The sequence below is a fragment of the Galeopterus variegatus genome, unplaced genomic scaffold (genome assembly GCF_000696425.1).
Source record: "Galeopterus variegatus unplaced genomic scaffold, G_variegatus-3.0.2 Scaffold5357, whole genome shotgun sequence".
NCBI classification, from domain to species: domain Eukaryota; kingdom Metazoa; phylum Chordata; class Mammalia; order Dermoptera; family Cynocephalidae; genus Galeopterus; species Galeopterus variegatus.
In genome coordinates, this window is record NW_007731468.1 from 52,383 (window position 1) to 68,413 (window position 16,031).

The 16,031-nt window shown below is 44.2% G+C and overlaps 1 protein-coding gene across 1 annotated transcript in view; it reads right to left on the bottom strand.

Annotated features, from left to right (window-relative positions):
• LOC103604711 (transmembrane protein 132C-like) overlaps positions 1 to 16,031 on the bottom strand; it is a gene marked incomplete at its 3' end in the record, with an annotated part of 225,599 nt that overhangs the window by 49,174 nt on the left and 160,394 nt on the right. The window contains exon 4 of the mRNA XM_008589287.1: positions 6,247 to 6,430. Coding sequence (XP_008587509.1) covers positions 6,247 to 6,430 — 184 coding nt within the window. The remainder of the gene's footprint in view (positions 1 to 6,246; positions 6,431 to 16,031) is intronic.

Below are 16,031 nucleotides of genomic sequence, written 5' to 3' on the forward strand. Positions count from 1 at the left end.
CAGAGATGCTTGTCAATCAATGACCTTTGGATGAAGCCAGTTTGAATTCACTTGCATTTCCTTGCAAACAAAAGGATTCTGGGTACAAACATTAGCAGTCTTTTCATTTTACCTTAAAGGCATTACAAAAACACAATAGCCATAATAATAATAATATATTGCTTCAAGGACTCTCAGTGTTCCTTTGAAAATGGGCCATAATAATATCTCATATCCTTATAACGGTTTTACTTTTTTAATGTATTTGAATGCCTTATCCATTTGAAATAGGTAGGATGGGAACTTATACCCTAGAACTGATGTTGATGTGTGCTGTAGGACAAACTTTCTCTCTAAAGGGAACACGTAGTAAATATTTTACTGTTTCCCAGCCAAGGAGCAAAACTGAGCATTAAATAGCTATACATAACCATTTAAAATGTAGACATTCAAAAATGTTAAAACCATTCTTAGCTGTGTGGTGTACAAAAACAGGAGGCAGATCGGACGCGGCTCATGGGCTGTAGTTTGCTGATCCCTGTTCCAGGACATGAAAAGGCAAAAGGCATCATTCTCTACCTCAAAGTGTTTACACGTCCTTGCAGGAGATGATTCCTTCTGGGGTGGGCATCTGTTGTTTTTGTCTGACCAGTGTCCTTTCTTCCTTTTTTCCATGAAAGCCAGATTTTCCCATGATGCACCTCACCCACTGGCCCTCAGTCTGATTCCACACCTGTCCCAAGTGACCTGTTCCCTAGGTCTGGCCAAGCAGAGCCACATATCCTTTTGACTTCAGTGATGGACTTCAGATTGAGCACATGACCCATGCCAAGCCAATCAGCTTTATTTTATTATTTTAATATTTATTTATTTATTTAGTTAGTTAGTTATTTTGTGGCTGGCTGGTACAAGGATCTGAATTCTTNCCCTCAGTCTGATTCCACACCTGTCCCAAGTGACCTGTTCCCTAGGTCTGGCCAAGCAGAGTCACATATCCTTTTGATTTCAGTGATGGACTTCAGATTGAGCACATGACCCATGCCAAGCCAATCAGCTTTATTTTATTATTTTAATATCTATTTATTTATTTAGTTAGTTAGTTATTTTGTGGCTGGCTGGTACAAGGATCTGAATTCTTGACTGTGGTGTTATCAGTACTGTGCTCTAATGAAGTGAGCTAACCAGTCAGTCGCAATCAATTTTAATCAAAGTCATTCCCAGGGGTGTGCTCGAGTGATTGGCAACAAGGCTTTTACTCTTTTGTTGCTGGACATGATACTGTGAAGATACCAGTATGGCACTACCTGGGGCCACCTTGTGACTCTAACAAAGGGGGACTTAGGGCGAGAAAGAAAGAGACTTCTAAAAGAAAGAAAAAAGAAAGAGATGATATCATTCACACCCGGGATCCTTGGCAATCACAGTGTGGTTGGCAGTTATGCAGCTGCACTGGCATAATTTAGAAGCTCTTAAAACTACCCAACCCAGATCTCCTAAATGAGAATATGCATCTAATCAATGGTTTGTAGCCTTCATACTCTAGAGAATCCTGACTCATCTATACTCTATAACCCATAATGTCATTCAGGCAAGTAGCATGTTTGCTTACAAGTTCTCATCAATGCAGATTACTGATAGTAATATAGAGTAACCACATCATAAGTTGGGTAGAGAGCACTGTGCTACTCAGTTCCAGTAGGATTCATCTACTTTGTACATTTCAGGTTGACCTTGCAGCCCACTGACTGCCTTGGAGAGCCCAGTGCTGAATGATCCCCACCACCCTTGGAAAAGAGGAGATGAGAAGATAGGTGTCCATCTTAGGCATGGGGTGGGGACCAGGAAGGAGCCGAGAAGGCAGAAAGGTGGCAAAACTGACCGTTTGGAAGGAGCTTCCAAACCTGGCTGCTTCCAGGAGCTCCTGAACTCAGGAGCTTCCAAACCTGGCTGCACACTGAATCAGTTGGGGAGCTTCTACAAATAACGGGTGCTCAGCATCCACCTCTGGCAATCCTCCTGTGATCTGCCAGGGTTGGAGTCCCAACAACAGTAATTTTTTAACTGATTATGCATATTCATGGGGTACAAAGCTGACCATCACCACCTGTGCCCAAGATGTGATGAACAGATTTTTTTAACTGATTATGCATATTCATGGGGTACAAAGCTGACCATCACCACCTGTGCCCAAGACGTGATGAACAGATCAATATTATCAGCATGCCCAAGGCCACAGATTGCAATTCCCTGTGTCCCACCCAATTACTCCCTGACCTCCTTTCCTCACCCCCTCAGCACCCTCCGCAATGCTAGGTATGTTCTCTCCCTCTGCAGGTCCAACACACCATTGCGGTCTTTCCTTCTTCTCTTATATCTCCCATTTATGAGTGAGGACATGCAATATTTTTCCCTCTGTGCCTGGCTTATTTCACTTAACATGATTTTTTCCAAGCTCGTCCATAACAACAATAATTTCTAAAGCCTTCCTAGATGATTCAGATGTACAGCCAGGGTTGAGAAATGCTCTTTTAGTTCTTCTACAGCAGAGGTTGGTAAGTTTTTTTCTGAAAAGGGCTGACAATAAAAATTTCAGGCTTTGAGGGCCATACAGTATCTGTTACAATTACTCAGCTCTTTCTCTGCAGCGTGGACAATTCATAAATAAATGGATTTGGCTGTGTTCCAATAAAACTTTACTTACAAAATAAGGCATAGGCTGTATTCGGCCCCAGGATAGTAGTCTGCTGATCCTTGTTGTATAGAGTGGCTTCATTACTTGGATGAGGCATTTAAATCTCCTTCCTTGTCTGGTATTTAGAGGGACCATCTGTTATGTTTGCTGCTCATTGTCCATTCTCACCTTTTCTAGTGAAATCACCTTGAAATATCCTTTTGGAAACCTCCCATGTTTTAGTTTGGGTTTCTCAAAAAGTATGCCATAAGACAAGAATTTCACTCAGGCAACTTCACTGAGACAGGTGGAGAGCACACAGCAAATGGTGAATTAGCCAGCAAGTGACCGCTGTAGGTGACTAGAGTTTAAGATCACTGTGGAAATTTAGGGAGTCAGCATAGACACATACTTCAGAGTTAACCCATAGGAAGGGCAAAGGAACTGGGATATTTATGTGCCAACTCCAGTGAGTCACTGATTGAGAGCACTTCTTAGATGGCACTACATTAATTCCACGATGCTTTCATCCTACTTTGCAGGTGGAAAAGAGGGCATTAGAAGCAAAACAAAACTCTTGGGCAAAAATGTGCTGAGCTTTAGGTGGAAGCCAGGCAGCCGGATAGTAAGTAGTCTGCTGATCCTTGTTGTATAGAGTGGCTTCATTACTTGGATGAGGCATTTAAATCTCCTTCCTTGTCTGGTATTTAGAGGGACCATCTGTTATGTTTGCTGCTCATTGTCCATTCTCACCTTTTCTAGTGAAATCACCTTGAAATATCCTTTTGGAAACCTCCCATGTTTTAGTTTGGGTTTCTCAAAAAGTATGCCATAAGACAAGAATTTCACTCAGGCAACTTCACTGAGACAGGTGGAGAGCACACAGCAAATGGTGAATTAGCCAGCAAGTGACCGCTGTAGGTGACTAGAGTTTAAGATCACTGTGGAAATTTAGGGAGTCAGCATAGACACATACTTCAGAGTTAACCCATAGGAAGGGCAAAGGAACTGGGATATTTATGTGCCAACTCCAGTGAGTCACTGATTGAGAGCACTTCTTAGATGGCACTACATTAATTCCACGATGCTTTCGTCCTACTTTGCAGGTGGAAAAGAAGGCATTAGAAGCAAAACAAAACTCTTGGGCAAAAATGTGCTGAGCTTTAGGTGGAAGCCAGGCAGCCGTGTACTGGGTGGTAGGCAAGGGAACATGGGGGTGCATCAACAGTGTCTGTTCTAGTCCATCCCAAACTTGGGGTGTTACACCCCTGCCACAGATTGTTTTGCATAGGCCACATGACCCAATCAGAGCCAGCAGGTGGCTATGAGACCTTTGCAGGAGTTTCTGGAAATGAGGCAGGTGCTCTTCCTGGGCTTGATGCTTGAACTGTTTGGCAGGAGCTTGACTGCCTAGTTGGCATCATGAGTAAACTAAGGGGAAGACAGGAGACAAGGGTCAAACTGCATCCTGGTGAGAGTTTGAGTCCCAGGCAGGTGTCTATGAAGCCAGGATGAATCCCGGACTTTGAGTCCATAAGCCAGTAAATTTTTTTTGTGCTTAAGTCAATTTGGGCTGGGGTTTTTGTCACATGCAACCTGAAAAGTTCTAGTTGATATATTTTTCAACCTTGTGGCAATAAAGCCTGGTTATTCCTAAGCTGGCCAGGAATTAATTTTGGAATACCTCTGCCAGGCTTTATCTGTGAGGGAGAATTCTGGTAGCCACACATCAAAATATTCTTCATGTGTCCCGAACCTCCATCCTCTTTGTATCTTCTAGCAGCAGCTCTTCACGCTGTGTGTGCACATAGGCATGGCCTGGGGAACAGTGCCTGGGCATGGCAGATTGTGGGTGGGAGACATCAGTCCTGACCTCTCACTGTTCTCTTTCTCTGTTTCTCATTCCAACTCCACAGAGTCCAGCTGGAAGTGAGTATCACGGGTCTGGGTAGATGGTATTTGCTTTAACAGTTATGTTCTGTGTGCATTGATGATGTAGGTTTGCTTTCTCCTGCAGTGAGCAGAGATGGTGGTATTCACCCAACTCATCCTCTGTNTGTACTGGGTGGTAGGCAAGGGAACATGGGGGTGCATCAACAGTGTCTGTTCTAGTCCATCCCAAACTTGGGGTGTTACACCCCTGCCACAGATTGTTTTGCATAGGCCACATGACCCAATCAGAGCCAGCAGGTGGCTATGAGACCTTTGCAGGAGTTTCTGGAAATGAGGCAGGTGCTCTTCCTGGGCTTGATGCTTGAACTGTTTGGCAGGAGCTTGACTGCCTAGTTGGCATCATGAGTAAACTAAGGGGAAGACAGGAGACAAGGGTCAAACTGCATCCTGGTGAGAGTTTGAGTCCCAGGCAGGTGTCTATGAAGCCAGGATGAATCCCGGACTTTGAGTCCATAAGCCAGTAAATTTTTTTTGTGCTTAAGTCAATTTGGGCTGGGGTTTTTGTCACATGCAACCTGAAAAGTTCTAGTTGATATATTTTTCAACCTTGTGGCAATAAAGCCTGGTTATTCCTAAGCTGGCCAGGAATTAATTTTGGAATACCTCTGCCAGGCTTTATCTGTGAGGGAGAATTCTGGTAGCCACACATCAAAATATTCATCATGTGTCCCGAACCTCCATCCTCTTTGTATCTTCTAGCAGCAGCTCTTCATGCTGTGTGTGCACATAGGCATGGTCTGGGGAACAGTGCCTGGGCATGGCAGATTTTGGGTGGGAGACATCAGTCCTGACCTCTCACTGTTCTCTTTCTCTCTTTCTCATTCCAACTCCACAGGGTCCAGCTGGAAGTGAGTAACACGGGTCTGGGTAGATGGTATTTGCTTTAACAGTTATGTTCTGTGTGCATTGATGAGGTAGGTTTGCTTTCTCCTGCAGTGAGCAGAGATGGTGGTATTCACCCAACTCATCCTCTGTCCCCGTGTTCCCCAGCCCCCTTGCAATTTGATGGGGCGACAGGGCTCCTGCTGGCCAACAGGCTATACAGAGAAGTGTCACATATCACTTCTAGGCCTTTGCTTAGAAGAGATTGCCTGAGACCTTCCCACTGTCTGTGCTTTGGTTCTGGCAACCAAGAAGACCATGTGTTCCTGATATTACAGCTACAAGATGCCTCCATCAGTCTGGGTCTCTGAAGGACTGCTTGGAACAGAGCCGCCTACTATTTAAACCATGTAGAATTAAGAAGAAAATTTTTGTTGTGTAAGGCCCCTGAGATCTTGGGTTGTTTGTGGCCTCTGCATAGTGTAGCCCATCCTGACTAATACACATAATAGCCTGAGGTTTCCTTATAAAAAAAGGACAGAAAAAAGAGCCGGAATAGTCTGAATGAAGAAAAAGTAAGTTAGTAACAATAAATTTGGCGTGGGGATAAAGCACATATCACAAGGGTGTTGAGCATAATGAAAGTTGAGAAAGGCTAGGCTAATGACATAGCATGACTTCCAGGGTGGGGAAGATGGGGAACTCTTAGAGTGAATGTCCCATAAAACAGTGGCGGCAAACATCCTGGGAAAGATAAGGAAGAACTAAGAATGCAGTCGGGCAGCTGAACACAGGAGCACGCATGAGAATACAAGTCTTACCATAGCTAAGGGCACGATGCCCACCAGGTCCTTCTGGCTGATGAAGATCTCAGACACAGCGATGTCTGTGGTCCCTTTCCGTGGGTATTCCACCTGCCATGTGATGGGCTGAGTCCCCGAGAGGCTGCTGAAGCTGGCTATTTCAAAGTTCATCTGCACAACCTCATTGAATAAACTGCTGCTTCTGGAAAGGAGCAAGAGAAAAAGGCTTTAAGCGGACTTTTTTCAGAGGATTCTTCTCTCTCTCTCTGCCCATCTCCTGCAATTGTACCCAGAATATAAGGACAAAGGAAATGCCTTTCAGGGACAGCTCAGGGTTTTGTGGGGCACCTGGGATGCAAACCAGCTACAAGTTAGTTCCTGGGCAGCTGGGACAGTGAAACATCCACACATCAAGGATCTGGGCAGAGTCTTAAACACTGAGCATTAATCAGTACATGTATTGATTATGCCCTTGGATTGGGTTTTACCACCTCTTCAGATAAAGAGTTAATCCAGCTTGTCATACTTGCAGTATGAACTCAATGACCTTTGAACAAAACGAACCCCCAGTGCGTTCAATTTCAGGGTGTGGCAGAGGCTGTGGGCCGCTCACTCACTGTCACCTTCAACCCCCTCGTAGCTGATTCCCCTCCACTGTCGGGGCTTGCAGCATACACGGCATTCTCAGGCTCCCTTGCCAGTAGATGCTGAATTGAAGCAGAATTGCCACCAGGCTGACCCTCTCATCTGGGGCATAGATGTAGAAGTGGTTTATGAAGGGAGTTGTGGTTTCCTAGGGGCACAGTAGTCCTGGTATTTCTGGGGCAGCTGTGGGGTGCTCCTGGCATACAGGTCCTCATATCATCACACCAAGCAGCTGGCAGTGGTGTTCCTACTCCAGGAGTTCTCTGTTGGATGTTTTTCTTGTCTGTGTCTTCTCTGGCTGCCCTGTCCCTGGCTGTGTAGTAAATAAATTCAACTCAATGCCTCTCCTAGAGAATCTTTGAATTGCCTAATATCCTCTAACAAAGACTCCTCTGCCTCAGACTGCTTAGCCAGAGGGACGCTGTTGTCTGCACTTAGGAATTCTGACCAATACCGTACCTTTGAAGTGGGCCCAGATATATGTATTTTCCACAAGCTTGTCCCAGTGAACTTCGGGAGCTACTGACAGTCCAAATTCTTCATTTTTTAGATGATGAAATAAAAGTCCAGAGAGGGAAAACGGCTTGCCCTCAACCACGCAGCTAGTTAGTGCAGAGTCAACATGAAATGTAGCACCTCCTATGTTTTAGTTTGATGCCTTTACAGCATCCTCCCCTAAGATAGCTGGAGGTCAAATACAACATTCCAAGGCACCAGAAGAGTTTCTGTAGGACAGGAAACAGCAAACTGTGTCCTGTGAACCAAACCCAGCCAGCTGTCTGTGTTTGTAAATAACATTTTATTGAATCCCAGACCTGCTCATTTGTTTACGTTTTGTCTATGGATGCTTTTGTGTTGCAAGAGCATGGCTGAATAACTGCATCAAGCAATGCATAGCCCGCAAAACTGAAAATATTTACTATTTAGACCTTCACAAATAAAGTGTGCCAGTACCTGCTGTAGGAGGCCAGAGAAGGGGAAGTTGGTCAGGACTTCTAGAGCTGTTGAGTCAGTAGAACTGAAACTAGTAGAATAAGAAGGAAGGGCGTTCCAGACATAAAGCTGAGTTTGTAGGTTGGGCCAAGGTTCTGGTGAGCCCTGATAGCCAGCCTCAGGTGCCCCCAGTGTCCCTCTCCCACATGCTCAGGATGCTGTAAGTGGTCAACAGTGAGCAGTATCTCAGGCTGGCATCCCCAGAAGGCTACATGTTTTCTGGCAAATTGAAGGAGATTTTTCATAGTACGTCAAGAAAGAAACACCAGATATGCTTAAGAACTGCATCCCAAACATGTGTTGGTACCAATGTGGAGATTGATGGGGAAACCCTTCCCTTTACTGGGGTGTTAATCAGTTACAGATGTACCCGCTCAAACTTTAGGGCTGGCTCAATAGCCAGAATGCTAATTCTCCACCCTTCACTCTTAGCCCCACTCCATGTCTGGGGCAAGAAGTAACATGAAGGTTACTACCCCAACCAAAGCACTGAGACTGTGAATCTTCCTTAAGTTCTCTGGGTGAAAAGTGGGGCCCAGAGAATCATGATTTATGAGATACTAGAGATCTCACTAGGAGGAAAAATAAATCCAAGGTCTGGAATATCAAGAAATGGGCTGCAAATCTCAAGAGTGAATTACTGGTCTTGGAAAACGATGGAGAGGCATCTGCAGTCTGGAGCATCTCCAAACTAAGAAGTGTGTTTCTGGTCCAACAGCCAAAGCCCACCAGGATCTGAGCCTGCTCAACTGAACATTCAGGAAATTCTCCCAGTGTACTCTGAGCCAGCCTCTCTCCTCACTGGGCCACACACTCTCTTTCATTTCAGGAGGCTTAATCCTGTCCTTTAAGCAAGAACACCTGGACTTGGCACCTAGTTATCTGCAACAGAGCTGGGTACAGTTAGGCCCATTGGAGATATCCGATAGCTGCTTGGCTTCTTGATTGACTCTACTCAGCAAAATATTCACTCCCTTTACTCCTGAAAGGGGCAAGAATCCAACCATCCAATGGTTTCCTCTTAGTCCTAAAGAGATGCCTGAAATGGCATGATGCTGCAGAGTTTGCAATGGGCATTCAACATACACCGGTCTTCTCTGTCTTACAAAATTCTTTTATGAGCATCTCAACAGCTCACATTGTCTAAGACTAACTTGCATTATCTAGCAGATTGAAATAATGGCATTCCCATTGTACAGGGAAGAAACTGGCGTGCAAAAGAGGCCAGCGCAATGTCTCATACTCCAGCTGCGTCCTCCTCTATGGCAATTATGCTAAAGAGGGGATTAAGAATAGCATTACACTGGACAAGATAAAAGAGAAGGGGTATTTTTCTTTCTGGCTTTGAAAGACATGGTGCTATATGATTTTTGTGAAAAATGGGGTTACCTCCCTGAGGTGTTTGCACCAGTTAAGGTAAGAATGAAATTAACATGCTATTGTTTATGAAACACTATGTACCAGGCACCAGACTAGGTTCCATACATACATTACTCCAAATCTCCCAAAAAACCTCAAGGTGGTTATTAAGGCTCCCATTTTACAAAAGTGCCAGAGCAGAGACTCTTTTGTACCTCTGCAGCCAGGAAATGTGTTTTATCTTCCACCAACGATAGAAAGGAATAACTCAGCAGGAGCCCATTTGAAACATTTTGCAGCAACCCTCTCAGACTCCCACACTTATGAGCCAACTAACTTAATCGTTGTTTCAAAATAGAAAACAAAACAAAACAAACCCCACAAATTTCACAATTGGAGGAAAACTCCAGCTTTCCAAGAGCTGTGCAGAGTGACCAGGGAAAGCTCTCTGGTGCATCGCGGGCATGTGACTGTTCAGAACGTTGACATCAGTTTCTCAGGGAGCTGGAGACCTCAGATGAAGAGCAGAAACTACCCTGTGTCCGTAGGGATCCCTCTAATGTGTGTGAGAGAAAAGGCCAGACAAAGCTGACCTGACTGAGAAATGAGTCCCCAGGGAACTTCAGGATTAAACATTCTGACTCAAGACAAGGAATTCCTTTGGGAAGAGAGAGAATCAACTCCCTTATTTGTTAACTTTTGTACATTCATGTCACTTCCTACCCCTCCTTCATCCCCACACAGGCTTTGTCATCTTCATCTCTAAAAAGTGTATAGTGTGCTATATCTAAATTAAAGGGAGTGAAACTGTATTTTGAAACTTGATACTTTTGAGGAGGTGAGTGGAGAGAGCTCTTTGGTGCCTGTGGTTCATCCCTACTTCCTTCCTGCTGACAGCTGCCTTACGGGAAGGCAGGCCAGTGGTGCTGGAAATATTTTTTCTGGAGAACTTGGGAATCTAGGTTTTTCTCTAAAATCCATGGATTTTTACATATAAGAACCTTTTAGCCATGATGTAGCTCAGACAACATCTCTGCTGGCTCTCAGTTTGCCATCTCTGGCTTAGAAAAACAGTTCCCTCCAGAACGTGTATGTTCAGGAGGAAGTATGTCATAGAAGTGCCAGGACTGAGGTGGAAGATGCATGTCCTCATGATGATGCAGTGTGGTCTCCTTTTCCTTCATACACCAAGGGGGTGAGACAGTGATGGCCATGGGGTTGGAGACAGTCCCTAACACCAGCCCTGCCCCCCAGTGAGAGCAGCTCCAATCTGCTCTGTTGTAAATATTGGGCCTCCAAGAAGCATTTCATTCAGAGAACAAAAAAGAAAAGAAATGAAAGAAGAAGTAGAATGAAGGAGAAAAGAGGGAAGGAAGGAGATGAGAGAGGGATGGAGGGAGAGAGGAACTTAGGGGTTAGAATATAAGAATAAGAATATAAGAATATAAGACTATAACCCATGGCTCTTTACGTGGAACACAGTGAGTGTCAGAACACATGCTGTGGGAATTCCAGACTTCCAGAGTTGAAATCATGGCTTCTCTAGTTATTGGCTGGATGGTGGTGGCCAATTCTGCCTCATTTTTCCTATTTGTAAGATGAGGTTGGTAATTCCTCCCATTTCATAGAGGTGATATGAACAAATAAGTGTAAAGCACTTAGAAAAGAGGTTGGCATCAGGAAGCATAAATGCATGTTAGCTGCCCCAGCTTTTGGCAGGACTTGACTCCAAGTTTATGCTCAGTGACTTTAGGGTTGACTGCCTATAAAGCCACCATTAAGACACATTCTTTTATGGCTGAGTTCTCAGGAGCTCCCTGAGAACAAGACACAGTAGTGATTTGGACTCTGCCATTCATTGGGATCATTACGATTTGTATACACTGCATTTACTAAGTACCTATCTCTGTCAGACACAATGCCACGATGCACATTATGCTGACAGATGGAGATCAGGAAAAGAAGCAATCTGTCTGCAATTCTGTCTGTAGTCAGTGCCTTTCCACTGTGTCTGAGCAGACTGAAATCTTTGCTAAGACTTTGCCTTGAGGGGGCCAACAGCCCTCCACACCAGCTCATATGGGGCTTGTGATGCTGTTGAAGTAATAAAGTGAAGAATTTAAACACTTAAGTGACTCCAGAGAGCAACCAAGAACCATCACTTGCTAAATCAATAGCATAGATGTATTGCAGTAACTCTAGAAAGAAATTTTCAAAATTGGCTTAAAAAGCTCTTACTCAAAAGCATATAAATTCCCCCAATAGTCGCAATAAAGTTTAGACCACTAGAAACTCAATTTACCAAACCTCTTAGCTATTGAATTCTATCAGGTAAGAAAATGGAGTCTGGGGATGTGTTATAGAGCTAAAAGGACTTTGCCTCCCCACTACGGGGGGCAAGGGATTTTAACTCCAAAGTCAGCCACTGACTTTGACAGCTTAGTGCCTGCAGAAAGAAAAGAGACTAACAAAATGAAGAAATCAACCTTATAATAGGAAAGCTGCTCCAGGAGAAGAGAATCATTTGACCCAGGCGCTGTTTTATTCATTCTACTTCATGAGTATTTCATGAAGGCAAGGACACATACTTCCCCTCTGGGAAAGGCTTTATTAGAAAGTCCCATTGACCCCAACGTCAACACCAGTGCTCCGGTACTCTCTGGGAGCTCTCCACGGTGCTGAGGCTTATCAGTTGGAGTTGCACGTAGCAAGAAACAGGAAACACCTTGAGCCGAATGACAAAGAAAAAGGACTTTAACAATTTCCTCAAAGTTACCAGGAAGAGTGGAGAAAAAGACATGGAGAATAGATGGGAACAAAGGAAGGCTACGATGGCAGAATCTCAGACAAAATCAGTTCTAGAGAGGACAAAGCTGGTGGTGCCAAACTAACTTTCTACTGTCCTTGAATCTTTGCACCATCAATCCCCCATTCAAAGTGCTGAGGATACATGATTGACTGAGCTGAGCTAACACATCCTAATCCAATATTCCTGGGCAGTGAGAAAAAGGATTTGGCCTTTTATAGATGGGGTCACCTCTTTCATTTCTGATCTCTGCAATTAGTATACAGGACAGAATTCAGGGTCCAGGATAATAAAGAAGGACAGTGGGGAGGAACAATGCTTATGGAGGTTGCCCTGTTTCCAAGCACATTTGGATTAGATTATGAGTTTGGACTTACAGAAAACAAACAAACAACAATTTCCTTCTCTCTATCCCAGTCTCCAAAGCCTAAAAATGTGTAGGAGCAGGTAAATGTATCGAAGGATGAAGATAGTACTTTACTGCAAATCATATTAATGTTAATGATGCTGCTTAAAAGAATTGTAACCCTTATGGAAGTCACCTGAGCCTCTCCATCCTCTAAAGCAGGGGCTCTTAATCCTGACTGAATGTTATAATCACCTGGGGAAACTACAAGGAAAAGTATTAATACCTGGGTCTACCCTAAACTAACAGAATCAGAATCTTAAGAAGTGACACTCAGACATTAGTATTTTTAAAGCTTAAGTGATTTTAATGTGTTGCCAAGTTTGAGAATTACTGCTGTACACAGAAGGGTTTTCACTCTGTGATCACCAAACTTTTCACTTTCAATGTTTTTTTCCTTCCTAGCATCTTTGTGGAGACAGTATTGGGTAGATGTTACAACCATGGTCTCTGAAATCAGATACACTTGGGTTTAAATTCTGATTTTGCTATTTAGTGGAGGGCTGACCTTGGAAAAGCTGTTTAACACACTAGTTCTCAACCTTGGTGACATATTGAAATTAATTGTGGGGCTTTAAACAATTCTGGTCCCATCCCAGGGATCTTGCTTTCATGGGCCTGTAGTGGGGCTTCAATATTGGGAATCTAAAGAAATTCCCTGGTAATTCTAATATGCAGTGATGTGTAAGAACCTTTACATTACTTCTAGAAGAATCAGTTTTTGACCTGTGATAAGCCAACCTCATGAGGCTGGTGCAAGGATAAATGATATAACACACATTAGAGCTTAGTGCATTGAACAGCAGCCATCCACCCAGTGGAAGCTCATAAAATTGTTACAATTATTTCTCCTATTTAATAACCTGGCAGGACTTCATGTATTTATCTTTCTAAGGGAGGGTGTCTTGAGGTTTGCTGAAGATACCAGGTAAAAAAACAGACTTTACCCAAGTTCTCCAGGTCCTGATCTAAGTGTCCCTCCTAGGCATGAAATTTGCATCCATCTCTGCCCCTACATTTGGCTCAACTCAGGCCTGTTTTATTTTCCTTGCTGCAGCATAGTGAAAGAGTGTGAGCATAAGCTTTGGAGTCAAAGCTCTGGGTACGAATCCCATGCTTAACCACATACTAGCATTGAGACATTACTCATGTGACTTGTGCTCTCAAAAACCTCAGTTTTCTCATCTATGAAATGGGGATATGCATTCTGGGCTTGCAGGGTGTCGTGCATATTTAGGGAGATAAATGTGCATACCTGACACACCTAAGGAGCCTGGCACACAGCTGACGTTCAATAAATGGTGGTGGCTATTGCTATCACTTTAGCCTTTGTGTGAGGAGTAAACCCACCTAACTGCCTGGAGCCATTATTGAATTTTCTCTTTCATGCCCATCTAATCTGTTGGCATTGCCTCCAGCACAGATCCAGAATTTGAAGACTTACCTCCCCCTCTATGGCTGCTGCTCTGGCCCAGGCCCCATCATCTTTTACCTGGGTCACTGTGATGCCTCCTAACTGGGCTCCCCACTGCTGCTCTTACACACCCCCTGCCCCCTACATCGCTCTTCCACACAGCAGCCAGAGTGAGTCTGGTGAAATACAACTCAGACCACTCACTTCTCTGGCTTAAGCCTCCAGGCGCTTTTCTATCTCACTCAGAGCTAAAGCCAAAGTCCTTCCCATGGCCTGCAGGGTCCAGTGTAATCTGTGCCCCTCACCCTTGCCCCTCAGACAGACCATGTCTACCTCTCTCCATTGCTCATGCTCCTCTGGCCCCACTACCTTCTTGAAACTTCCAGAAAACTCTAGGCACATTCCTGCTTTAGTCCTCTGCCTGGAATTCTCTTCCCCAAAATGTCTGGAGACTTCCTCAACCTCCCGCAGATCTCGGCTCACACATCATCCTATTTAAATTTAGAGCCATCACCTCACCTTAAACTTCCTGTCCTCCCAGCGTATTCTTTTCCATAGCACTCACCACCACCTGACATCCTGGTTTACTTATTCATCCTTTTTATTGACTTCTTCCCAGCCTCTCCCATCTAAATTGTAAGCTCTATGAAAGTCAGGGTTTTAAAAATTGGTTTGTTCACTGCTGATCCCCAGCAATAGAACTAAATATTCATAGAATAAAAAAAATCCTTAAAAAATTCTAGAGAAAATCCACTCTCTGAAGCTTGTTAATAAAATGAGGAGTCTCTAGAACCGAGACCTGCTCCTTGGGCTGAGTTCCTTGGAGCTGACTAGGGGAGAGAGAGGCAGAGGGCTAGTCCATCGATGGTAGGGTCCACACCCTCAAATGCCTTGACAAGCTGGGCAGGTGAAAGGGACAGGTGAGGTGCACTGAGTGTTATGCACAGGACAGGCTAGAGATCCCTTGCCACATTGGGGCGGGGGCAGCTGCTTCCCAGGTCTCGTTGATCCTAGCCAGGGTGCAATGCTGGGCCCCATGAGGCCAGGAATTCTGTTTTCCAGGAGAAACCAGGAGTCTGGATTCTCTTTATGGGAAATCTCCTGCTGTGTAAATGTTGGCAGCTAATCCAGTTAATACAAGAAACTGGACTGTGAGGGGGACCCAGGCAAACTGAACAAAACCATGAACTAAATGGAACCTTCGAGAGATGGGGAGAGAGACTGTTGAAGCTTCTGGGTCTTCAAGGCCCCCTCTGAGTGAAAGCCCCTGACAAGGGCTCCCAGGATCCTTTGGCCACACAAAAGAGGGTCAGTGTCCTCACTGTGTCTTTAGCCAAATAAATGGGGGCTGACAGCAGGTCATGGGAACTCCTTGTGGTGGTCTGGGACCCACCATAGACCATGATGATTCATTTCTGTATCTCTCGCACAGTGCCTACCCAGCACAAACCTGGTGCTTGGTAAATCCTTGATGGATGGGTGAATGGATGAATGAGTTGGATGCTGAGTAGAGGAAGCCATCTATTTCAAAAGTGAAAACTTTTGTTTATCCCCTCTCATGCTTTTTCATCTTAGCAGCTAGTGCTACTGCAGAGACCCTCAACTCATCAATTACAAAAATTAAGTGTAAATTATACTTTTGCATAGTTCATTCAGCCTCTTCATTATGTATTTAGTAGAGCTCAGCTATGCTTTTTCATCTTAGCAGCTAGTGCTACTGCAGAGACCCTCAACTCATCAATTACAAAAATTAACTGTAAATTATACTTTTGCATAGTTCATTCAGCCTCTTCATTATGTATTTAGTAGAGCTCAGCAGGCATAAAAATTCAATAGCCAGCTTTTGGAGCAAATCCAACTTCTGTCTTCTATGATATTTGGAAAATGCAAAGTTTTCGTAGTGGACCTTGGAGCGTGTCTCTCCTGGAAGGTCTCCAACAGGCTCTGCTTTTCACTTTTCTCTTGGAATGGGTTCAACCCTTCTGGAAAGGCTGATAGCTTCAAAGGATGCTTCTGCCTTCCTCTCCCACTAAGCAGAGATTCCTACTCTCTTCTTGAGTAGAAATTAAAATTAACCTGACTAGTGGAAGGAAAGAAAAGTGTGAACATCAGAGAACTTGGCTCCTGGAACAATTACTCATTTATTACTCAAGTATTTGTTGAGTGCCTCCTATGGGTCA